The 23745-nt window shown below is 53.2% G+C and overlaps 2 protein-coding genes across 4 annotated transcripts in view; one reads left to right on the top strand and one right to left on the bottom strand.

Annotated features, from left to right (window-relative positions):
• Positions 1 to 639: 639 nt before the first annotated feature.
• Positions 640 to 3683, top strand: ZNF575 (zinc finger protein 575). Of its 2 annotated transcripts, none has more exons than XM_066373718.1 (4): positions 640 to 896; positions 1113 to 1195; positions 1710 to 1817; positions 2723 to 3683. In XM_066373718.1, the coding sequence occupies exons 3-4, from the start codon at positions 1739 to 1741 to the stop codon at positions 3379 to 3381; spliced, it is 738 nt and encodes a 245-aa protein (XP_066229815.1). In that variant the 5' UTR covers positions 640 to 896; positions 1113 to 1195; positions 1710 to 1738; the 3' UTR covers positions 3382 to 3683. The 2 variants fall into 2 exon arrangements, with proteins under 2 accessions (XP_066229815.1, XP_066229814.1); XM_066373717.1 differs by having other exon boundaries at positions 640 to 841.
• Positions 3684 to 9422: 5739 nt separating this feature from the next.
• The window catches only part of XRCC1 (X-ray repair cross complementing 1), a 34286-nt gene continuing 19963 nt past the window's right edge, over positions 9423 to 23745 (bottom strand). For both annotated transcript variants that reach the window (XM_066373703.1, XM_066373702.1), the window contains 14 exons: positions 19003 to 19161; positions 18055 to 18129; positions 17850 to 17955; positions 16940 to 17049; positions 16755 to 16866; positions 16334 to 16592; positions 15909 to 16025; positions 12771 to 12864; positions 12473 to 12605; positions 12217 to 12271; positions 11985 to 12124; positions 10157 to 10247; positions 9717 to 9792; positions 9423 to 9621 (listed from right to left, as the gene is read on the bottom strand). In XM_066373703.1, coding sequence (XP_066229800.1) covers positions 9508 to 9621; positions 9717 to 9792; positions 10157 to 10247; positions 11985 to 12124; positions 12217 to 12271; positions 12473 to 12605; positions 12771 to 12864; positions 15909 to 16025; positions 16334 to 16592; positions 16755 to 16866; positions 16940 to 17049; positions 17850 to 17955; positions 18055 to 18129; positions 19003 to 19161 — 1641 coding nt within the window. In that variant the 3' untranslated portion in view covers positions 9423 to 9507. The remainder of the gene's footprint in view (positions 9622 to 9716; positions 9793 to 10156; positions 10248 to 11984; positions 12125 to 12216; positions 12272 to 12472; positions 12606 to 12770; positions 12865 to 15908; positions 16026 to 16333; positions 16593 to 16754; positions 16867 to 16939; positions 17050 to 17849; positions 17956 to 18054; positions 18130 to 19002; positions 19162 to 23745) is intronic.

Consider the following 23745-nt stretch of genomic DNA (forward strand, 5'->3'; position numbering starts at 1 on the left):
CCCATGGTCCTTCTTGTGCACCGTCATGCTTGGGGAAGGATGAATAGAATGCCACCCGGGGAGTGGCACCAGGAACTCCAGCCCCTCTGGGAACTCGGCCTGGGAACCTAGCGACCACCGCCCTCGTCCTCTCTCCTTCGGGTCTAGCCAGAGGAGTGGGAGGGGCATAGATTCTTGGCGAGGGTACTATGCAAATAACGTGCCTTTTATTGGGCGTCAGTTCCGCCTAGGAAATCGCTCCGCCCCGCCCCACTCTCTCCAGGAGTTAGACTTTTTGCAAATGCCTTCAGGGGTGTAATGAGCGCCGGCTCTTGAAACTGCCTGTGGAGTTGGAACTCAGGCTCCCAGTGGAAAGCTAAAAAAGAAGGGGTCACAGGCACAGAAAACGGAAGATGCCTGTACTGGGCACTGTCTCAGTGAGGTCTAAACGCAACTTCTCCGTGTTAACTCCTGCACGTTCTTGACTCCAGTCAGCCACTGTAGGTCCTGCAAACCTCCGTACATTTTCCTACTGTCCTTTGGTGCGGAGCTCCGCGCCTGCTCACCAACTTGCCAGCCTAGCGCCCCCACCCCCTCCTTCCATTCTGTGTGCCCCGCCGCAGCCTCCGCCGACCGCGACTGCGCATGCGTACTGACGCCCCCACCGACAAGGCGTGGGAGGAGGGGATGGAAATGAGGCTGGGCCTAGTCGCTCGCGAGCGCTCGCTGCCCTCCCCTACCGTCGCTGTTAGCGCGGCGGGAGGTGCAAATCCGCGGTGTCCGAGGGCAGCTCGGCTGAGGCTGCAGCTGCCGCGCGCGGGAGGAGCCCGGAGCCCCGCCCTCGGGGAGGGGCAGTCCGCAGGTGAGATTGCTGGGGTCCTGGCCCAGACTCTTGCGTCTTCGGGAAATGGATTAGGGTAAGATCTCCCGGAGTAGGATCGTTTGGGGTGCTGATGCATAGGTCCCAGAGGGACTGCATCAGCGCTTAAGACTTTGGAGAGTGCACTGGTGTCCGAATGCCATGATCCCGAGGGGTGCATTGAGGCCTGGACGTTTGAGATAACGAGGGAGAGGTCCAATAATGACTATCTGGATCGCAACACACGCCACATTCTTTCTATGTATTCCTCCAGGCCTCTCCGCTACCATCCACGGCCCCAACTCCATACCGGGGATGAAATTTAGCGGTCCAGGTGGCATCAATGGACTGAGACAGGTAAAGCTACCTTTTCAACGTGAAATTATGCCCAACTGAGCTCTTAGGCCCCTCCCCTGGGAAAGTTGCAAGAAACCCGCCCACTGAGTTCTTAGGCCCCTCCCCTTGGTCTGAGCTGCAGAGCAGCGGACTTGAGGGTTCTATTGTGTAGCTCGGTCCATTCCTGTTGTAAGTAACCTGCCTAGAAGGTTCTGGTCAAGGAAGGTTCCGCCCCTTCTGGACATAGGCCCCGCCTGTTCTGCGCCCAGAAATGCTAAGTTGTAGAGGCCCGTATCCGCTGGAAGCCTCCAACCCTGAGTGTAAATAGTAAAGGGAATATATCTGCGTCAGATTTGCATAGTCCCGCCTATGGTGCTTTTTGGCTCCGCCTTTCCGCATCTTTTGCTGGGGTGTTTAGGATCCCAGGCTAAAATAGATACGCCGCTCCTGTACAGACCGATACCTAATTTTAGGCCCTCCTGCCCTATCCTTATTAGTCTGATAATCACCAGCGACGCCCCCTCCGCTTCCCTAGGCCTTTCTTTAGGTTTCTGGGCCAGCAAGATGCTGGAGCGAGATGCGGAGTCCGCGGCTGAGGCCACTGATCCTAGTCCTGCAGGCAAGAAGTCGGTGACCAAAGGAGGTGAGAACCGCCATGCCTGTGGATGGGAGGCATTCTCCAGGAATTGGGGATAAGAGAATCACATTTTGAGATTCTCTTAGGATGAAACTAAGGATGAAAGTTTAAGGGCCCAGGGTGATGACAATTTTGGATCCCCCAAAATGTTACTTCTGGAGAATCTTTTTTTTTTCTTTTTTCTTTTTTCTGAAGTTGGAAACGGGGAGGCAGACTACCGCATGCGCCCGACCGGGATCCACCCGGCATGCCCACTAGGGGTCGATGCTCTGCCCATCTCGAGCATTGCTGTTGCAACCAGAGCCATTCTAGCGCCTGGGGCAGAGGCCATAGAGCCATCCTCAGCGCTCGGGCCAACTTAGCTCCCATGGAGTCTTGGCTGAGGGAGGGGAAGAGAGAGACAGAGAGGAAGGAGAGGGGGAGGGGTGGAGAAGCAGATGGGCGCTTCTCCTGTGTGCCCTGGCCGGGAATCGAACCCAGGACTCCTGCACGCCAGGCTGACGCTCTACCACTGAGCCAACTGGCCAGGGCCTCCTTCTGGAGAATCTTCCACGTTGGCTTTGGGGGACCCTCGGCGATAATTTTTAGGGCTCAGAAAGTTACAGAAGGGACAGGAAGGATGACATGGAAGATAACAGGTTGATCACTTGGGAAGATACAAGAAGCAGACCCCTAAGTAGCTTTGGGAAAGCCTTAGCTTTCGGGATCCAGGTAGGTAACGCTTTGGAACCCCTTAGAATGGATGCCAGGGGTTGGAGAGCAAATAGGTGCTATTTGAGGAATCTTAGTATGACACCTGAGGTGTCCAGATACACTTGAATATCAAAACGGAGTGGGTGGAGGATGGGAGCCTGGCCTAAACTTTGGGAGTTGGCTGCTGCCAGGAGCCCACCAGCTCTCCTGTCCACTAGCTCCCCACCAGGGTTCGTCCAAGAAGCCCCACCAGTCGGCTCCAGGGTCTGCTGCATCCGCAGGGGCGCCGTCTCGACCCCGCCGGCGACCCCCGCCCCAGCGCCCGCACCGCTGCCCCGACTGTGACAAGGCCTTCTCATACCCATCCAAGCTGGCCACGCACCGGTTGGCACACGGTGGTGCCCGCCCCCACCCATGCCCCGACTGCCCCAAGGCCTTCTCCTACCCGTCCAAGCTAGCAGCCCACCGCCTCACTCACAGCGGCGCCCGCCCACACCCATGCCCACACTGCCCGAAGGCCTTTGGCCACCGGTCCAAGCTGGCAGCCCACCTCTGGACCCATGCACCAGCCCGCCCCTACCCATGCCCTGACTGCTCCAAGTCTTTCTGCTACCCCTCCAAACTAGCTGCCCACCGACACACACACCATGCCACGGATGCCCGCCCCTATCCTTGCCCACACTGCCCCAAGGCCTTTGCATTCCCCTCCAAACTGGCTGCCCATCGCCTCTGTCACGACCCCCCCACCGCACCAGGCAGCCAGGCCGCTTCCCAGCATCACTGCTCCAGCTGTGGCCAGTCCTTTGGCCAGAGACGCCTCCTGCTCCTTCACCAACGCAGTCATCACCAGGCTGAGAGTCAGGGGGAGCGGGAGTGAGCCCTCCCCTTGGCTCACTGGCCCCCTCTGCCGCCAGCCTGAGTAAATAAAGTGGTGGCATTTCTAAACCAGGCTCTATGGACTTGCCTCTGCTAGCTGGCAGAATGAGGTTGGCCACTCACTCTGGGTTCTAACTTCAAAGGTGGAGGAACTCTGCTCACCCATTACAGGGAAGGGAAGGTGTCACCCACAGAGCATTAATGGGCCTCAAACTATGGCCCTGGACCTGTGGTGTGAAAGAATTGGCTTTAGTTTTTCCCAACTATTAATTTGGCAAATGTAAAAGGCCTGCTAGCATTGAGTTGGCAGGAGTACAGGGAAACAGGCTTCTTACTATTGTAAGTTAAACTGGTGCCTTCATTTTGGCCATTTGTCTGTATCGACTTTATATATATATTTTTCTTTTTGCAGCACACACACACACACACACACACACACACACGGAGAGAGATGAGAAGCATCAACTTGTAGTTGCAGCACTTAGGTTGTTCATTCTTGCTTCTCATACATACCTTGACTGTGCGGGAGAGGGGCTCTCAAGCCGAGCCAGTGAGCCTTTGCTCAAGCCACCAACCTTGAGCTTTAAGCCAGCAACCTTGGGCTCAAGCCAGCAACCTCTGGTCTCAAGCCAACAACCATGGAATCATGTTGATGATCCTGAGCTCAAGCTGGTGAGCCCACACTCAATCTAGATGAGCCCGCACTGAAGCCAGAGATCTCAGAGTTTTGAACCTGGGACCTCAACGTCCCAGGTCAACACTCTATTCACTGCACCACCAGTCAGGCTATATCTATGGAATATTTAAAAGCACACATTGTCATGTCAACTATTCTAGGAATTTATTCTATAAATAAACTCAAGCATGTGAACCAGGCATAGGGCAAGGATGTTCACTGCAGGGTGATAGCTGTGCCCAAAGATGGGAAACAACCAAAGTGTTCATCAGACCAGCTAATTAATTACAATACAGCCATAGAAAGGAAAATGAAGCTGTAGGGGGAAAAGCTCTATTATGTACCAATGTGGAAAAATTCCCAAAGTATTATACATTATAAGAGCTGAGGGGCCTTGGACAAGCTTTGCCACTTCTCTGGACTCACATACCTTATCTGTAAAATGGAATTGTTAGGCCCTTAAAAGGGCACAAGAGGCATCATCTCAGGTAAAGCCAGTTCCCTTCTTGGAGCTAGCTTCTGCCACTACAAAATCAGATGGTCAAGCTACCATTGGACTGTTCTTCATTCTGCACATTAAGGACCTACTATATGCTGGGACCTGCACAGAGTATTAGGGACACAGCAGTAACAAGACAGAGCTGGTCTAGTAAGAAAAGTGGGCACTAATCAAGTAGTGGCAAAAAAGGTAAAGAAGCTAGTCCATCTTGAGTAACAAGAGGGAGCCTTAGTCCTGACATGTGACAACCCCCACCTATAGATCAGGGGTTGGCAAACTTTTTATGTAAAGGGCCAGATGGTACATATTTTTAGGTTCTGCAGGCCACACAGCATCTGCCACAAGTACCCAACTCTGCTGTTGTAGTGCAAAAGTGCCACATACATTATGATACGTTAATGAATTTGTGGTTGGGTTCCAATAAAACATTTACTTACAAAAATAGCAGGTGGGCTGGATTTTGCTTATGGATTGCAGTTTGCCAACCCCTGTAGATGGGTGGGGCAAGGACAGGCTAACCTGTGAGTGAGCTGAGATGGAAAAAAAATTGGGGTCCTGTGGTGGGCAGAATGGTCCCCCAAAAGTGTCCTCAACCTAGTCCCCAGAACCTGTATGTTAGCTTCACATGGGTAGAATGGTCTTTGCAGATGTGATTAAGGATTCTGAAATGGGATGGTTATTCTGATTATTACAGTGGATCCAACATAATCATGAGTCCTTATATGGGAAAGTGGGAAACAGGAGTCATAGGAGATGTGACACCCTGGCTGGATAGTTCAGCTAGTTAGAGCATCATCCCAAAGCACAGAAGTTGCTGGTTTGACTCCCAGTCAGGGCATATAGGAACAGATCTATGTTCCTGTATCTCTCTCTTCCCATCCCCCCCCCTCTAAAATCAATAAAATAAACATTTTTTAAAATGTGACAACAGAAGTGGAGATTGGAGTGGTGTGGGGCCATGAGTCAAGGAATTCTGCAGCCTCTAGAGGCTACAAAAGTCAAGAAAATGATTCTCTCTTAAAACCTCTAAGATGAACCCAGGCCTGCTGCCACCATGATTATGGCCCAGAGATTGAGTCTGGATAGCTAACTGCTAGAACTATAAGAAAATAAATATGTATTATTTAAACTCATTAAGCTGTGGTAATTGGTTATAGCAGCAATAGAAAAGTAATATAGATCCCTACCTCACACCATATACAAAAATAAGTTTCTAGAGAATAAAGATCTAAATTTGAAGCACAGAACTAAAACATTTAGATGGAAATAGAGAAGAATATTTTAGTAACTTCAGAGATACAGAAAGCATCTTTAAGACATAAAAAGAATAAATTATACAGGAAAAGACTTTTATTGTTTTATTTTTGTGAGAGATAGACATAGAGAGGGGCAGACAGACAGGAAGAGAGATGAGAAGCATCAGTTCTTGTTGCGGCACCTTAGTTTTTCATTGATTGCTTTCTCATATGTGCCTTGATCGGGGTTGGGGGGGCTCCAGCAGAATGAGTGACCCCTTGCTCAAGCCAGCGACCTTTGGACTCAAGCCAGTAACCAAAGGGTCATGTCTATGATCCCATGCTCAAACCAGATGAGCCCACACTCAAGCCAGTGACCTCGGGGCCTCAAACCTGGGTCCTCTGCATCCCAATCCGATGCTCTGTCCACTGCGCCACCACCTGGTCAGGCAAGACTGGTAAGTTTGACCATAATCAAATGAAGTTAAAATATGACACAGCATAAGACTGTATACCTAGCAAATACTGTTATATAGAGGTTGGGAAAGGCCTTCTGGAGCAGGTAATGTTTGAGCTGAGACCCAAAAGGTGTGCAGGGTGGACTGAGAGATAATTGTGGAGTCTCCAGCATAAGGGGTGGAACCAAGCAGGTAAACGGAAATGAGCAGGCCGCCAGACTACAGGCTACTCAGGAAGATTCTAGAGGGAGTGTTGGGGGTGGGTAAGGATTTGGGTCCCCCCTCCACACCTGACGGCATGACTTATATCCATTATACACACAGTGCTGTCCAGGAAAAGTTCCTCCAAAGCAACCACATCACAATCAAAGTTTCAACGGTACAAACTCATTTGATCTGGTCCAACCTTACTTTGTACAGATGGGGAAACTGAGGCTACAAGATGTGATGGCCTGCAACTAAACAATGGGGCAGTGCTAAGTCAGGGTGGATCCTGGGTCCCTTCACACCCTGATACCCTGTTGCTCCTTGCACATGTCCTGAGAGCCTTGGTACGTTTTTCCTCTGCCTGGACCAATTAGCGGAGACACTCCCTCCTCCCAGGTCCCTGCAGAGTGGGAGTCCTCTGAGACGCCTTCTCCTGTGGCTCCAGACACTCCACCTTGCCCGCTCACCCTCATCACTGGGCAGCTGCCCTGCTTGATCTGCTCTCAGTTCTCACTGCCCAGTGCTGCAGGGCACACTCACTGTCTCCCCAGCGGACAGTCAGTCCCAGAAGTGAGGACCTGTGTCCTCTCACACTGCAGCCCCAGTGTCTCACGGTGGCAATGGTAGGCAGAACAATGTCTCCCAAAGACATCCACATCCTAATCCTGAAACCTATGAATGTGGTATGTGGCAAAGAAGAGTTAAGGTAGCAGAAGGAATTAACGTTACTAATTGGCTGACCTTAAAACGGAGATTATCTCAGATGATCCCTATGGGCTCGCATAATAACAAGTCTTCAAATGTGGAAGAATCAGAAGAGTCAGTGTCAGTGACAAAGCGTGAGACTCGCCTGGCTTTGCTGCCTTTGACTATGGGAGGGGAATGGAATGTAAGCAGCTGCTAAAAGCCGAGAAAGCAGATTCTCCCCTAGAGACTCCAGAAGGAATGCAGGCCAGCCTACACCCTGACTTTTTTTTACCCCAGTGAGACCCATTTTAGACTTCAAATCTAGATTGTAAATTTTTGTTGTTTTAAGACACTTAAGTTTGCCTGACCAGGAGGAAGTGGTGCAGTGGATACAGTGTCAGACTGGGATGTAGAGGACCCAGGTTCGAAACCCCAAGGTCACCGGCTTGAGCACAGGCTCATCCAGCTTGAGCACAGGGTCGCTGGCTTGAGCCCAAGGTTACTGCCTTGAGCAAGGGGTCACTTGCTCTGCTGTAGCCCCCCGGTCAAGGCACATATAAGAAAGCTATCATGGAACTAAGGAGCTGCAATGAAGAATTGATGCTTGTCATCTCTCTCCCTGTCTGTCCCTCTCTGACTCTGTCAAAAAAAAAAAAGACACTACGTTTGTGGTCATTTGTTATAGCAAGAATATAAAGTAATATAATGAGTGGTCATTACCTGTGTGAATAGGTGCAGAATCTAAAGCCACCTTCATCTTACAGATGAAAAAGCAGAGGTCAAAAAGAAAGCCTGACCATGTGGTGGCACAGTGGATCGAGCATCGGACTGGGACGCAGAGGACCCAGGTTTGAAACCCCGAGGTTGCCATCTTGAACACAGGCACACCCAGCTTGAGAGCAGGGTCACTGGCTTGAGCAAGGGGTCACTAGCTCTGCTGTAGCCCCCCAGTCGAGGCATTTATGAGAAAGCAATCAGTGAACAACAAGGAATTGATATGTCTCATCTCTCTCCCTTCCTGTCTGTCCGTCTCCATCTGTCCCTCTCTCTGACTCTGTCAAAAAGAAAAAAAAAGGAAAGGATGGAGAGTGGTGGCCCTTGGTTACTTGAACGGGCTTGGAATGTCCAAGAAAAGATTACCTAACGGGCAGATCTCAAACCCAGATGACTCAACCCTTTGCGCTGCTCAAACCCCTTCCTGACCACCCACCCCAGGAAAAGTCCAAGGTTCTCTGCGTGTTGCTGGCAGCCCTGCCCTTTTGTTTCGTACACCGATGGAAATGTTCTGCCTGGTACAGTGGCCATGAACACTGCAACAGGGCCAGTGTGACTGAGGAAGTAAATTTTTCCTGTTATTTCATTGTAATTTAAATAGCCCCCATGTCCATTGTTACCACACCGGACAGTACAACTGCAAGGACTGTGTCCACCTTTCCAGCCGGGTCTGCCCCTAAAGCCACTTTACCAAAGGTGGCAACGCTCCTTCAACTCTACCCAGACACGAGGCCAGTTCCCACTGCAGGGCCTTTGATCACATCGTGGCCCCTGCCTAGATGGCCACCCTCTGTCCTGATTCTCTTAACACCCAGCTCAGTTCCCACCTTAAATGTGGTGGAGCCTTGAAGGGCTTCAGGATTTGGGTGTGTTAAGAAGCCCCTTCCCCCATTCTATCTCCCAAATGAGGTGATATAAAACCACGCTGGTGATGGTTACAGAGCTACTTCTGGAAACCCTGTAGAAAAGGAGCTGCCCCGCCCTGGCTGGATGGCTCAGTTGGTTGGAGCATCGTGCTGAATCACAGAGGTTGCCAGTTTGATTCCCGGTCAGGACACATATAGGAACAGATCATTGTTCCCCTCTAGGTCTGTCTCTCTCCCCCTTCCTCTCTCATTAAAGTCAATAAATAAAAAATTTTTAGAAAAAGAAAAAAAAAGGCCAGGGAGCTGTGACTTCAAGAGAGAGGCACACTTCACGGGCATGCAGACCCACAGGGAGACAACCACGACCCAGGCTCAGGCTCAGAGGTCAGAGTGGGCTGAACGTCAGCTTCCCGGTTCCTTGGCATCTGCCACCTGCCACCACAGGGCTGAGGATGAGGGAGAAGTGACAAAGAGTTCCTTCCTAGCAGAGCCTGGATAGAGAGCCCCTCATTCTCTCCAGGACCCCAGGACAGGAGTCTCAGGCAGCACAGAGACCTGGCCCTCAGAGGAAAAGCAAAAGCTAAAGATAAAACAGACAGTTGGGAGCTTCCAGAAGGTTCTGAGAGACTCCCAAGAGAGGTAGTGGCTGCAAACCAAGTCAGCTTTATTAAACTCACATGCATGTGCGTGCATGTGCGTGCATGTGTGTGTGCACAAGCCATACTTCAGGCCTGGGGAACCACCCCATAGAGCTGGTGGGGAAGTAACTTCTGTTTCTCGTTACAACTGTAGATCCACCGTGGGCGGACAAACACGAGGGAGGGGTTGTCCATCAGGGCCTGCAGCAAGGCAGGGGACACGGGTGAGAGAGGAGGGGATAGAGGGGATTCAAGGGCAGGCTGGCTCTCCCTCCCCACCCCCCCTCTGGACTCACCTCCTCAAAGCTGGGGTCCCACTCCTGTGCTGTGATCACAAACTGGACCCGGTCACTCATATAGTCCTCAAGTTCCCTGGCGGGAGAAAAAGAGAGGCTGAGAATCAATGTCCCCTCTGCTGACGTCCTCGTCCCTAACCACACTCAAAGGCCATCCTCTCCTATCCCCACCTAAGTCCCCCAGAGGCTGCCTGTGGCTCCTCCGTTGCCCCATGTGCTGGTCTTGCCACAGCCACAATGTCACTGATCCTTTCAGAAGGGTGGTGGGGAGCCTCACTTCAGAAAAGAGGAAGCTGAGGGGAAGCTATGCAGCAGGGCCGGCACTGAACTCCACGGCCTGTGCCCACCCTGCAGGGTATGCCCCTTCCCCATCCTCCCAATCGCCCTCCTTCCCACAACCTACCCCCCCCCCCCGCCCAGCTGCACCCCCAGAGACTGACCCATTGAAGGCTGTGACGTAGCGGCTGAGCTTCCTCCGCTCGTCCCCAGGGAACTCCCCATACAGGAAGAAGTGTTTGCCCTGGAAGAAGTCTGGGAGATGGTGGAAGAGCCAAGGTGAGGCCCTGGAAAGCCAAGGCACCAGCCAGGGGCCACAGAATCACTGGAGGCAAGATGAGAGCCAGGGAAGCGGCTGGACAGGGGTGTCCCCGCACAGCTGGCAGGGCCGTAACGGCAAGCAGCTGTTCCCAGCCAGGCCCAGCAGGGCCTTCAGGGGGGCTTCGTTTTCTTTAATGGTAAAAAACACAATTCCAGTGATTGTAATGTGTTCTTGCATGAGGTAAGTCACAAATGGGTTGTTGCCACTCAGTGAGCTTGGCCAGGCTGGAAACTAATTAGCCAGCCACTTCTTCACCTGGTTTTTCTCATTCCTTTTCTTTTTTAGCATGAGAGAGGGGGGTTGGGAAGATGAGAAGTATCAACTTGTAGCTGTGGCACTTTAGTAGTTCATTGATTGCTTCTCATATGTGCCTTGGGGGGGGAGGGGCTTCAAGCCAAGCCAGTAACCCCTTGCTCAAGCCAGAGACCTTGGGCTCCAAGTCAGCAACCATGGGATCATGTTGATGATCCTACCCTCAAGTCCACAATGCCGCACTCAAGCTGGCGACCTCGGGGTTTCAAACCTAGGACCTCTCTGTCCCAGGTCAATGCTCTATCCACTATGCCACTACCGGTCAGGCTGTCTCATTCCTTTTAGACTAGGCTTTGACCTTTAGGACTGTTCTTTATTTGGTCCATTTTTTTGAGAAGTGGGAAGGCAGAGAAACAGACTGCTGCATGAGCCCAACCAGATCTACCTGGCAAGCCCCCTATGGGGCAATGCTCTGCCCACCTGGGACTGTTGCTCCATTGCTGGGCAAACTGAGCTATTTTGGCACCTGAGGTGAGGCTATAGAGCCATCCTCAGCATCCTGGGCCAACTTGCTCCAACCGAGCCACGGCTGTGGGAGGGGGAGAGAGAAAGAGACAGAAGGGGATGGGGAGGGGTGGAGAAGCAGATGGTCACTTCTCCTGTGTGCCCTGATTGGAAATCAAACCCAGAACATCCACACATTGGGCTGATGCTCTACTGCTGAGCCAACCGGCCAGGGCCTCTTCAGTCCATTTGTACCTGGCTTTCCAAGCCATCAATTTGCTGCCACTTTTGGGGCTTTGTAGGATCAAAGTACTTTCCTGCCCATCACCCATGAGGAACAGGTGGGAATGGCTTCTTCCGGTGGGTACTGCACCTGACCTCCACTAAACCCAGCTCCTCTCTCCATTTTCTGTCAGCAGAGCCTCCAACTCTTGCCCCCTAATCCCATAACCCCTGCATTCATGTCCTAGGTGACAACCAACAATGCCAGCACCACCCAACAGAGATCAGTACTCACATCATCTGTGTGCCCAAACCTAAACTGGGGCGGGGGGGGGGGGATCTGCAGATTTTAAAAGCCCCCAGGTGATCCTAAAGCCTAGGGAAGGTTAAGCTCCGATATGAGGAAGGGGCTGTTCACACCCAGAGTGGAGCCAAAGGCAGTGGTCATGCCTGCCTGGCACTAGGCTATGGTGGAGGTGTTCACAACACAAAGGCAAAGTCTGGATGGAGACAGAGAGTGAAGAGAAGGGAACCAGCCTTAGAAAACAAAGAGTGGCAAAGGCAGGCAGTGTCGGGAGACCAGGAGACGGGTCACAGGGTGGGAAGCACCAATTCCAGGCTAGTTGGAGTTCTCACAGCTGAGAACTGAGAGGGAAAGATCCCACTTCAGGGGGGAGGGAAGGATTTCCTACCTGGGAGTTCTGGAATGGGCAGGTCGGGAGACTCTGGGGCACCTTCATTGTCTGTGTTCTCATCTGTGGATCCTGCATATGGGTCCTCGCCATTCTCCCCCGGGGAAGGGGGCTGCCTTTGTTCCTTCTGCTCAGCCACCCTGGGGAAGCCAAGAGGAGTGGGGAAGAGCATGCAGACCAGATCTCCTCTACCCAAGCCTGGGCCCACCCTGACCCCCAGCCCCAACGCTACCTTCTCAGCTCATCCTCAGTGTCCCCAGAATCCTCCGCTCCATTGTTCTGTCCTTCTGTGAGTGAAGCTTAGTCACCCTGAGGCATCGGCTCTGTCTTCTGGGAAGACTGGTGACCTTCCGTTCGGCCTCACACAGGCATCCCAAACCCCAACCAACCTCCACTGCCCTCCACAGCCCGTTATCAGGGGGCCTCCAGCCCCTCCTCCCTCACATCTCAGAGTCTGGGACCCAATCCCTCCTCCCTAAGGCTCTGACCTGACAACTCCCCCTCAGTATGGGCATCTTCCTGGGACCCTGGAGAGGCTGGTTTGGTCTCTCCCGGGGTTGGGGGTCTCTGGGGTGAGCTGGATCCCGCTGCCTTAGGGGCCTTGGTTTTGGTCTGGGGGCGCTGAGGAGAAAGGGTGAATCCGTGAGCAGGAAGGGGGAGGGTGGATGGGAGTGTATGTGGGGAGGTATGCCCACAGGAAGCAGGAGCAGAGACTTTGGGGACCACAACAGACTCATGTCCTCCTCCCACGACACCTTCCCACACATGGGTAGGGGGACAGTGGACCTTTTGGGGAAGCCTGGGGGCTTCATCCCCGCTGCCGCCGCCATGAGGGCCCCCCTCGTCCTCACTGCTGGAGTCCGGCCCTGCCATGAGGTACCTAGCAGAGGAATCAGGCTTCAGACAAACGGCACGTGTGTCCTCCAGGGTCTGCAGGGAGGGTGCTCGGGAGCAGCGGCCACTAAATACCCAGGGTCACAGCCATGGCCACTCTCCCAGCCCGCCCCCTTCCCCAGCTCTGGAAGACCCCACTGATCCCGTCACCCCAGCCACCCACAGGGGAGACCAGAGCACTGCCAGGCTGGCCCTCTCTGTAGGGGAGAAATGCCCCGTTTCAGAAACCAAAAAAAAAAATCAGAAAAAATTTTCCCCTTTGAGAATCAAAGTCAGTTTTTCATTAGAATACCTACCAATTAAGGGGAAATTCCCAAATTACATTTTTTAAGATCTTGGCACTATATCCACAGTTCCTTAAGCAATTGATACTCCAAGAAAAGAACTCGGCTATTCTAATATATATTTCCTACATGCCAGGCACTATTCTAAATACTTGACAAATAAAGAGTCACTGAATGCTGAGGTAGGTGGTACTTTAGCTCCATTTTACAAATGAGGAAAGTAAGGCACAGAAGGATGAACTAATTTGCCCCAATCCCGGGCAGAGTATGCAGCAGAAGAAAGTGAATGTTTTGGTGTTACTTTCCTAGTACATACATGAAGACCATTCTGCACATAATTTGGTTTTCCAAACATGGTGAACCACTGTCCAGGTGAGTCACACTCTCTGGAAAACAGTGGCTCATGGGAAATTCAGAAACTTATAAAGTGTCGCAGTTCATTAAAGAGTCAATGGTAGGCTTACTAAGCTTTTTCTTTAAAGTGCTTTGAACTAAAAGATTTTAAAAACTCAGTTTATGGCCCTGGCCGGTTGGCTCAGTGGTAGAGCGTCAGCCTGGCATGCAGGAGTCCAGGGTTCGATTCCCGGCCAGGGCACACAGGAGAAGCGCCCATCTGCTTCTCCACCCCTCCCCCTCTCCTTCCTCTCTGTCTCTCTCTTCCCCTCCCGCAGCCGAGGCTCCACTGGAACAAAATTTGCCGGGGCGCTGAGGATGGCTCTGTGGTCTCTGCCTCAGGCGCTAGAGTGGCTCTGGTTGCGGCAGAGTGATGCCCCTGGTGGGCAGAGCATTACCCCCTGGTGGGCGTGCCGGGTGGATCCCGGTTGGGCTCATGCGGGAGTCTGTCTGCCTGCCTCCCTGTTTCCAGCTTCAGAAAAATTCAAAAAAAAACACACCCCAACTCACTTTATGATTACTGTGGGGAGAGCCATTCCCCTGGAATCTCCCTTCTATCATCAACTTTTTGAAATATAAAGTGCTTTCTGAATTTCTTTTTCTGTTTTTGGTTGTTGTTCAAAACCCAGTTGCGCCTGACCAGGCGGTGGCGCAGTGGATAGAGCATTGGACTGGGATGCACAGGACCCAGGTTCAAAACCCCAAGGTCGCCAGATTGAGCGTGGGCTCATCTGGTTTGAGCAAAAGCCCACCAGCTTGAACCCAAGGTCGCTGGCTCCAGCAAGGGGTTACTCAGTCTGCTGAAGGCCCGTGGTCAAGGCACATCCGAGAAAGCAATCAATGAACAACTAAGGTGTTGCAACGCGCAATGAAAAACTAATGATTGATGCTTCTCATCTCTCTCCATTCCTGTCTGTCTGTCCCTGTCTATCCCTCTCTCTCTCTGGGGAAAAAAACAATTAAAACCCAGTTGCAAATCCAACATCATTTTGTTGCCTTTTCTTCCATGCACTTCTGCACTTCTCCCAGGCAGTGATACAAATGCACTTCCTCTGTCCCTAAACAGACCCCCAGACCACCCCATTTCTAACCTCAAGGCCCCAGCCTCCTCCAGAGTCCCCAGGGTCCCCACCTGCAGCCTTCCCTTGCCACTCCAGCCCTCACAGCAGGGCCTGCCCCTCAAACCTGCCCCAGCTCCCTGCTGCTCACAGAGCCGAGACCCTTGGAGCCTGGCATCCAGACTGCTGTGTGTCACTCCCTGGGGGGTGGAGGGGGTGTCCTGTAAATCAAGCCCGTGGATATTTCTCTAATAAATATTGCACACTTAATGGAATAAAGTTCATGAATAGCCTCACAACAGCTCAGGAAGATCATGAAGCACAAGTGAGTTTGTGCTAAATCTAGAAAAACACTTCTGGCTTCCAGAGGTATTTGGATTTCTTAACTACAGATGTGGGGTCTGTGGAGCCGCATGGAGCCCAGCCCCTTGGCCGGGCACTAGAAGCCTTTTCTGAGCTGACCCCATCCACTTCCCTGCCTCCACCTCCATTTCCACTTCCCCCCTCAATAAAGATAGGCTCTCATACACCAGGCACCGCCCCAGTTCCAAACACATTCAGGTCTGTCTCCTCTCCCATGGAGTATAACTCAAGTCTCCCTTCTCATCCATGGGCCTCAGATTGGACCCTGTCCTTCTCCAGCTCCAAAGCCTTCCATGGCTCCTGCTGCCCAGCCTCACTTCCCTGCCACTTTCTGTCCCCCACTGCAAGCCGAGCCCCACCTGCAATTCCTTCAGACAGACGCCAGGCGACCCCAACTTTGGCTCCTCTGTCCAGCAGGCTCTCTCCCTCTGTTCAGACTAGTACGTAAATCTCGTCTCGCCCTTGAAGACTGCTACTCACACTGTGGTCTCTCCTGGGCCTCCCTCCATACTGTTTTATAACAAGTCTGGCCCCTCATCCAAGTCAGAGAACAAGTTAAAAGGCAGGGCCTGACGTCTGGGTGCCCAGCACTGCACAGCCCAGCCTGGCACCAAGCAGGGGCTCCGGGACTCTAAGTGGCCCCAACACGCATTCTCCCACCCCTGGGCCTCTACACATACTGTTTCTCCAGCCTGCGATGCCCTTTTCCTTCTCTGCTAAGCACACTTCACGAAGCTCTCCACGAACCCCCAGACAAGTCCTCTCTCCCTCCTCTGCGTCCCCAGCCCACGCCCTTCCTGCCCTCAGAAGTCAGCTGACTCTGTTCTCCATTCCCAGATCCCTAGCACAGCCCAGCACGGGGAAGGGGGCAGGGTTGGTATGTGCACACACATGGACACGTGTGTGCCACAGATGGGCGCGTGGGGCCTCACCTCCGGGAGGGCAGTCGCCGCCGCATGCGGTGACAGTCCAGCACCCACTCTTTACGCACAATGCGACCTCCGAGGCCTAGGACCTGGCTGTACTTCGGGGTGTTGGCAAAGGCACAGCTGTAGGGAGCAGAACGGAGGGTGTCAGTCAGGTGTGATCTGAGGGGCAAAGCTGAAGAGGGAGACAAGGGGGACAGAGAGGGAGGAGAGATGAGTAAGAGAGAAAAAGAGACAAATATGGGAGAAACAGAAGACAACACAGGGAGACAGAGGGAAAGATGTGCAAATCAGAGAAAACAAGGTAGAGGACAAACAGCTGAAGAGACAGAGACACAGCCAGACAGACTGGGAGGGACAGACAGCAAGATGGAGACAGGGAGACGAGGAGAAGCAGCAGGGAGGTGGGAAGGAGGAGGTCACAGGCCTACATGAGGTGGGTGCTGTCTGGAGTCCAGTCGGGCCGATACTTGGCCCCCAGCTCTAGGGCCTTGTCCCGAAGCTCCGAGCGGAAGGGGTTCTGGAAGCCACTCAGCACCACTACCACACCCTTAAGGATCTTTCCCAGCTCCTGCGGGCCAGCTCGGGGTCCCCTGTGCTTGGTGCCTTCTCCTTGGGGCTTCCCTGGCACGGCCCCCCGTCCTGGGGTAGGGGCTGAGGTGGTGGCTGGGGCACAGGTGGGCGCTGGCACTGGGGAAGCCAAAGAGTAGGTTCCATTAGCACTACTGGGTCCAAGCCCCTGGCCCCCAGGCCCCCGTCCCTCAGAGCTGGAGTCCCAGCGCCCACCCTCCTCTGTGCCCCAGGGAGGCAGGAGCACAGGCCCTAGGGAAACAAAGAATCCAATTTGCTCACATTTGGGTTTCTTGCGGGCAGGTGGTGAGGGTTGGGCCGAGGGTTTGCTGAGAGTCTTCCTTTCTTCTTGATTCAAATCCAACTTTCTCTTTCCTTTGGGGGACTCCTGAGGCTGAGGTGGTAAGAAGAATTGAGGCCTCCAGCTTCTCTCCTCCTTCTCCACCCACCAGATCTGATGATCTCACCTTGGAGGTGCTGCCTACTGCCCTGGAGGCCGGAGAGGCTGAGGAGGAGGCACTGGAGGCCTGCAGTGTGGCAGCTGCATAGCTGGGCCCTGCGGGGTCGCTGGCTGTGGCTACAGAGGGAGAGGAGGGTCCAGGATGAGAAGGCTGCGTCCTAAGATCCTTCAGCTCCTATCCATAGGGGTGTTCCCAAAACCCACCAGTGATCCAGGAGTCCGGGCCCCGGCGCCTCCCCCCTCAGACCCAGGAGTCCGGGTCCTCCCCCCCCAGACCCAGGAGTCCGGGCCCCGGCGCCTCCCCCCTCAGACCCAGGAGTCCGGGCCCCGGCGCCTCCCCCCTCAGACCCAGGAGTCCGGGCCCCGGCGCCTCCCCCCTCAGACCCAGGAGTCCGGGTCCCCACCCCCCACCCTCAGACCCAGGAGTCCGGTCCCCACCCCCTCCTCCCTCAGACCCAGGAGTCCGGGCCCCGGCGCCTCCCCCCTCAGACCCAGGAGTCCGGGTCCCCACCCCCTCCCCCCTCAGACCCAGGAGTCCGGGCCCCAGCGCCTCCCCCCTCAGACCCAGGAGTCCGGGTCCCCACCCCTCCCCCCTCAGACCCAGGAGTCCGGGCCCCGGCGCCTCCCCCCTCAGACCCAGGAGTCCGGTCCCCACCCCCTCCTCCCTCAGACCCGGGAGTCCGGTCCCCACCCCCTCCTCCCTCAGACCCGGGAGTCCGGGTCCCCGCCCCCTCCTCCCTCAGACCCGGGAGTCCGGGTCCCCACCCCCTCCTCCCTCAGACCCGGGAGGGCGCCCAGGGCCCCAGCCTCCCCCCTCAGACATGGGAGTCCAGGCCCCTAGCCCCTCCTCCCACAGACCCAGGAGAGTCCAGGTCCAGACCCTGTACTCACTCAAGACTCAGGTTTTCCACACTTACCTGGAGATGTCTTATTGATCCGGCTGAAGAAGAGGGCCCCTGGTCTCAGGGAGCTGGCACCCTCATCCTCCTCCTTCACGCGGAACTGGCCAAGCTTGGTCACCTTCTAAGGTCCCGCAAGGTCAGTGCAATGAGTGTGGGCAGTTGGCAGGTGGGGGTGCAGAGGCAGGGAGAAGGTTCTGGAAGTGGGGTGGGTAAAGCTTACCTGTGGTGAGGCCTCTGCCTCCTCTTTGCTTGGGGGGCTGTGGAACCGTACAAAGCTCAGGCCGTAGGGCGAGTCCTGGGAAAGGAGGGGCGGGAGTCAGCGAGTCTGGTCGATGACCAAGTCCTGGCCCCACACCCCTTTTAACCTAAGGAAACCCCTCTCTGCCTCTTTACCTCATCTAGGGAGATGCCTGCATGAGAAGGTCGACAACAGCAACATCCAGCTGTTATGGAGCCCTAATGGTTGGCCAGTACATGCTTTAGCCTCATACGCAATGAGCAAAGCTGCTGGGCGTCTATGTCTGCTCGCGCACACCCGAAGGACTGCCCGTGGAAGGGGAGGCATGCTGCATGCCACTTTCGGAACACAGAGTGCTCCAGGTCTTTCCCCTCGGCCAGCTGGAGGCAGAGCTACGATAGGGAAGGAGCCCCAGTCCCTGGATAACCAGTCAAACAGCCCCCAGGGCAGTTCCATGGGTAAGGACACCTCTACTGTGCGGTGCCCTACCACTTGGGTCTCATTACCACAGCTTAGCATCATAACTCACAGCAACCCTAGAAGGGTCAGGAAACTGAGGCTGGAAAGTTTAAGTCAGTTGCCCACGCTCACACAGCTAAGAACTGGTGTAGCTAGCCTTAAACCCAACATCTGACTCCAAACTCCTTGGCCCGCTCTCCTAGATCACCTCTCTCATGAGTCAGCTGGCCCCTCCTCTGATTTCCCTCTGAGGCCCTGCAGTTCACCCGTGCTAGACAGCCTCCAGGAAACAAAGCCTCACACGAGGGCGGAACTCAAACCCACTGCAGGGAGAGCAGGGACCCAGCCTCCTCACAGTCCCCTGGGGACCAGCTGCCTAGTGCTCCCAGCCTTCTGTGGCTCAGTACTGGCTCCTCAACTCTCTCCGCACCTGGGCCCAGGGCCCCGCAGCCCTGCGCCCACCCTCCGTACCTTGTGGTAGGGCTGGCTGCAAACGATTCTGACCCGGTCCCAGCGCTTCTCGGCCGCTCCCCGGACCAACTTGTCCGGTCCAAAAATGCGAACTCGGTTGGGGTTGGAGCCACTGCGGCTCTCGGAAGGGGACATGAAAGATGAGGTGACCAGAAGGACCTGGGAGAGGGCACACAAATGAGAACCAGGGTTTAAATGACACATCCCAGGGGCTGGGAAGGGGCAGGGGGCCAGAGAAGAAGACAGGGAATCACCAGATCCAGCTTGTGCCTCCACATGCCCTAAGGTCTCTAGACTCTTCTTGTTTCTGGGCCTCCGGCGAGTCCTTCCCTGACACAGGCCCCAGAGGAATCCTTCTATGCCCAGATCTGAACAAGCCTTCTCTAAATTCTTGCACAGAGCCTTCCATATCTGGCCATATGGCAGGCTGCACAGCTGAAGGAACAAACCCTCCCAGCAGAGAAGATTCACAGTGACTGCCACTGTTTTCAAACACCTTTTGGAAACGCACGGGTGGGTCAGCGGAAAGGCTAGGGGAATTATCAGAGGCCAGAAATGAGAGAGTGGAATCCAAACTGGTGGGGGGCTGCACCATTTATTAAGTGATTCTCGCAGCTCAAACCTATCCCGTTCCGCTTGGACATTCTGCTTCTCCAGCTGCTCCGAATCGGGCTCTGCCAACAGGGGGAGCTACAGAGGCAGCATGGCTTGGGCTTCCCCCTGTGGTGGGATCTGTTCCTTGTTAAGATCTTATGAGTATCTCCAGGTACACCTCTGCTTCTGCAGCGGCTCCTTGCCGAGGCAGCAGATGAATCCAGTTTGCAGCACTCGCAGAACCTGCCTCCTCCAGGCCCTCTCAGGGACACTGGTGCCAGGTGATGTGCACCTTCTCCTCAGGGTCTGAGTTTCAGCTCTATGAAACTCCACCTCCAACTTCTAAATATCTATGTTTCTATCTTTCTAACCTTTTCCTATTGTTCCCCCAACACTAGGGGTGGCAACTGCTCCCTGCACTTGCTTCTTCATCATACTTTTTTTTTAAATTCAGTGAGAGGAGGGAAGGCAGAGATAGACTCCCGCATGAGCCCTGCCTGGGATCCACCCTGCAAGCCCACTAGGGGACGATGCTCTGCCCATCTGGGGCGTTGCTCTGTTGCTCAGCAAACAAGCTCTTCCTAGCGCCTTAGGGGAAGGCCATGGAACCATCCTCAGTTCCTAGGGCCAACTCGCTCCAATCAAGCCACGGCTGCAGGAGGGGAAGAGAGAGAGAGAGAGAAAGAAGCAAGAGGGGGAGGGGTGGAGAAGCAGATAGGCGCTCCTCCTGTGTGCCCTGACCAGAATTGAACCTGGGACATCCATATGCCAGGTGGATGCTCTACCACTGAGCCAACTGGCCAGGGCCTTCATCATACTTTTAAAAAAATTTTTTACCCTAGCTGGATAGTTCGGTTGGTTAGAGGGTTGCCCTGGAGCACAGAGATTATTGGTTCCATCCCTGGTCAGGGCACATATAGGAACAGATCAATGTATCTGTCTGTCTCTCTCTCCTAAAATCAATAAATAAAAGTAAAAAAAAAAATTAATGAAATTTATTGGGGTGACATTGGTTAATAAAATAATGTAAGTTCCAGGTGTACAATTCTACCACACATCATCTGTATGTTCTATTATTCACCACCCCAAATCAAGTTTCTTTCCGTCATCCTTCCATCAGTTTTTTCATCATACTTTAGTCTTCTTGTCTCATCAGTTACCAATTCTCTCTGATACAATAACTGGTGGCCTGACCAGTGGTAGCACAGTGGATAAAGTGTTGACCTGGAATGCTGAGGTCGCTGGTTCGAAACGCTGGGCTTGCCGGGTCAAGGCACAAATGGGAGTTGATGCTTCCTGCTCCTCCCCCTTTCTTTCTCTCTCCTCACTAAAATTAAAACAAAAACCAAAAAACAAAAAACTGGTATGACCTGACCAGGACGTGGCACAGTGGATAGACCTTTGGCCTGGTACGCTGAGGACCCAGGTTTGAAACCCCGAAGCTTGAGTGCGGGGTCATCTAGCTTGAGCATGGATCATAGACATGACCCCAAGGTTGCGGGCTTGAGCAAGGGGTCACTGACTTGGCTGGTGCACTCCGGTAAAGGCACATATGAAAAAGCAATCAATGAACAACTAAGGTGCCTGACCAGGAGGTGGCGCAGTGGATAGAGCATCAGAATGGGATGCGGAGGACCTAGGTTTGAGACCCCAAGGTCACCAGCTTGAGCGCAGGCTCATCTGGTTTGAGCAAGGCTCACCAGCTTGAGTCCAGGTTTGCTGGCTTGAGCAAGGGGTCACTCAGTCTGCTGTAGACCCCGGTCAAGGCACATATGAGAAAGCAATCAATGAACAACTAAGGTGTCACAATGAAAAATTGATGCTTCTCCTCTCTCTCCCTTCCTGTGTCTGTCCCTCTCTCTGTCTCTGTCACACACAAAAAAAACAACACACACACACACACACACACACACACACACACACACACACTGAACATTTAAGTGGTCCCATGTAAACAGTGTCACCTGACACCAGGGCACATCCTCTTTGGAAGAATGTACTTCAAACCCAGTCCTTCAAGATTTCCCACAGATGCATTCCCAAAGAACAGAGATCACTAATTAAAACACACACACACACACACACACACACACACACACACACACCTGACCAGGCGGTGGTGCAGTGGCTAGAGCACTGGACTGGGACGCTGAGGACCCAGGTTCAAAACCCTGAGGTCACCGGCTTAAGCGCAGGCTCATCCAGCTTGAGCCGTGGACTCACCAGCTTGAGCACGGGGGTTGCTGGCTTGAGTGTGGGATCATAGACATGACCACATAGTCACTGGCTTGAGCCCAAAGGTCGCTGGCTTGAAGCCCAAGGTCACTGGCTTGAGTAAGGGGTCACTCGCTCTGCTGTAACCCACCCCCCGTCAGGGCACATATGACAAAGCAATCAATGAACAACTAAGGTGCTGCAACAAAGAACTGATGCTTCTCATCTCTCTCCCTTCCTGTATGTCTCTATCTGTTCCTCTGTCTGACTCTCATTCTCTCTGTCTCTGTCACAAAAATTGCATAAATAAATTTGCCCCGGCCAGTAGCTCAGAGGTAGAATGTCGGCCCAGCGTGTAGAGGTCCTGGGTTCGAATCCCAGTCAGCGCACACAGAAGCGACCATCTGCTTCTCCATGCCTCTCTCCAGCCCTCCGCCCCTCTCTTCCCCTCCCACAGCCTGGGAGCTGAGGATGGCTCCATGGCTCTCCTCAGGTGCTAAAATAGCTCAGTTGTTGAGCAATAGAGTAGTGGCCCCAGATGAGCAGAACATCAGCCCCAGATGGGGGTTGCTGGGTGGATCCTGATTGGGGTGCATGCAGGAGTCTGTCTCTCTGCCTACCTGCCTCTCACTAGATTAAAAAAAAACAAACAAACCCCACAACTCTTCAAAATTGAATACACCTCATTTTACCTTTTTACATCTTATACAATCTTGAGAGTAAGAATGTTTGTTAAAGGTAAATATCATTTGGCCTGACTGGCAGTGGCACAGTGGATAGAGCTTTGGACTGGGATGCAGAGGACCCAAGTTCAAGACCCCGAGATCGCCAGCTTGAGCGCGGGCTCATCGGGTTTGAGCAAGGCTTACCAGCTTGAGCTCAAGGTCACTGGCTCGAGCAAGGGCTCATTCAGTCTGCTGTAGCCCCCTGGTCAAGGCACATATGAGAAATCAATCAATGGACAACTAAGGAACCACAACAAAGAATTGATGTTTGTCATCTCTCTCCCTTCCTGTCTGTCCCTCTCTGTCTCTGCCACAAAAAAAAAAAAAATAAATAAAATTAAAAAAAAAAAAAGAAACTTTGAGGTTGCTAGCCTGAGCACAGGCTCACTGACTGGAATGTGGAATTGTCAACATGATCCCATGATCGCTGGCTTGAGCCCAGAGGTTGCTGGCTCGAGCAAGGTGCCATTGGCTCAGTTGGAGCCCCCAGTCATGGCACGTATGAGAAGCAATCAATGAACAACTAAAGTGAAGCAGTTATGAGTCGATGCTTCTCATCTCTCTCACTTCCTGTCTCTCTCTCCCTTTCCCTCTCTTGCTAAAAAAAGGAAAACATTATGTTAAAATGTATCTTATAGAACAGAAAAGGCACTTAATAAAATTCAACATGCATTCATAAAAAAAGCTCTAAACAAAGTAGGTTTAGAAAAAAATTTTCTCAACCTAACAAAGAACATCTATAAACAAATCTACAGCTGACATATTTAATGGTGAAAGACTTAACTCTTTCCCCCTAAGACCAGAAGCAGGACCAAGATGTTCACTCTCAGCACTTCTATTCAACATTGTATTAAAGATAGTAGTCAAGCCTGACTGGTGGTAGCACAGTGGATAGAGCATCGACAGGCAATGCTGACAGAGGCGGATTAAGGTCGATTGAGGCCCCAGGCTCAGAAGAAAATATTGGGCCCCTTAAAAAAAAGAGACAGCCTGACAAGTCGGTGGCGCAGTAGATAGAGCGTCGAACTGGGATGCGGAAGGACCCACGTTCGAGACCCCGAGGTCACCAGCTTGAGCGCGGGCTCATCTGGCTTGAGCAAAAAAAAAGCTCACCAGCTTGGACCCAAGGTCACTAGCTCGAGCAAGGGGTTACTCAGTCGGCTGAAGGCCCACGGTCAAGGCACATATGAGAAATCAATGAACAACTAAG

Source organism: Saccopteryx leptura, chromosome 3 (assembly GCF_036850995.1).
Source record: "Saccopteryx leptura isolate mSacLep1 chromosome 3, mSacLep1_pri_phased_curated, whole genome shotgun sequence".
Lineage (NCBI taxonomy): Eukaryota > Metazoa > Chordata > Mammalia > Chiroptera > Emballonuridae > Saccopteryx > Saccopteryx leptura.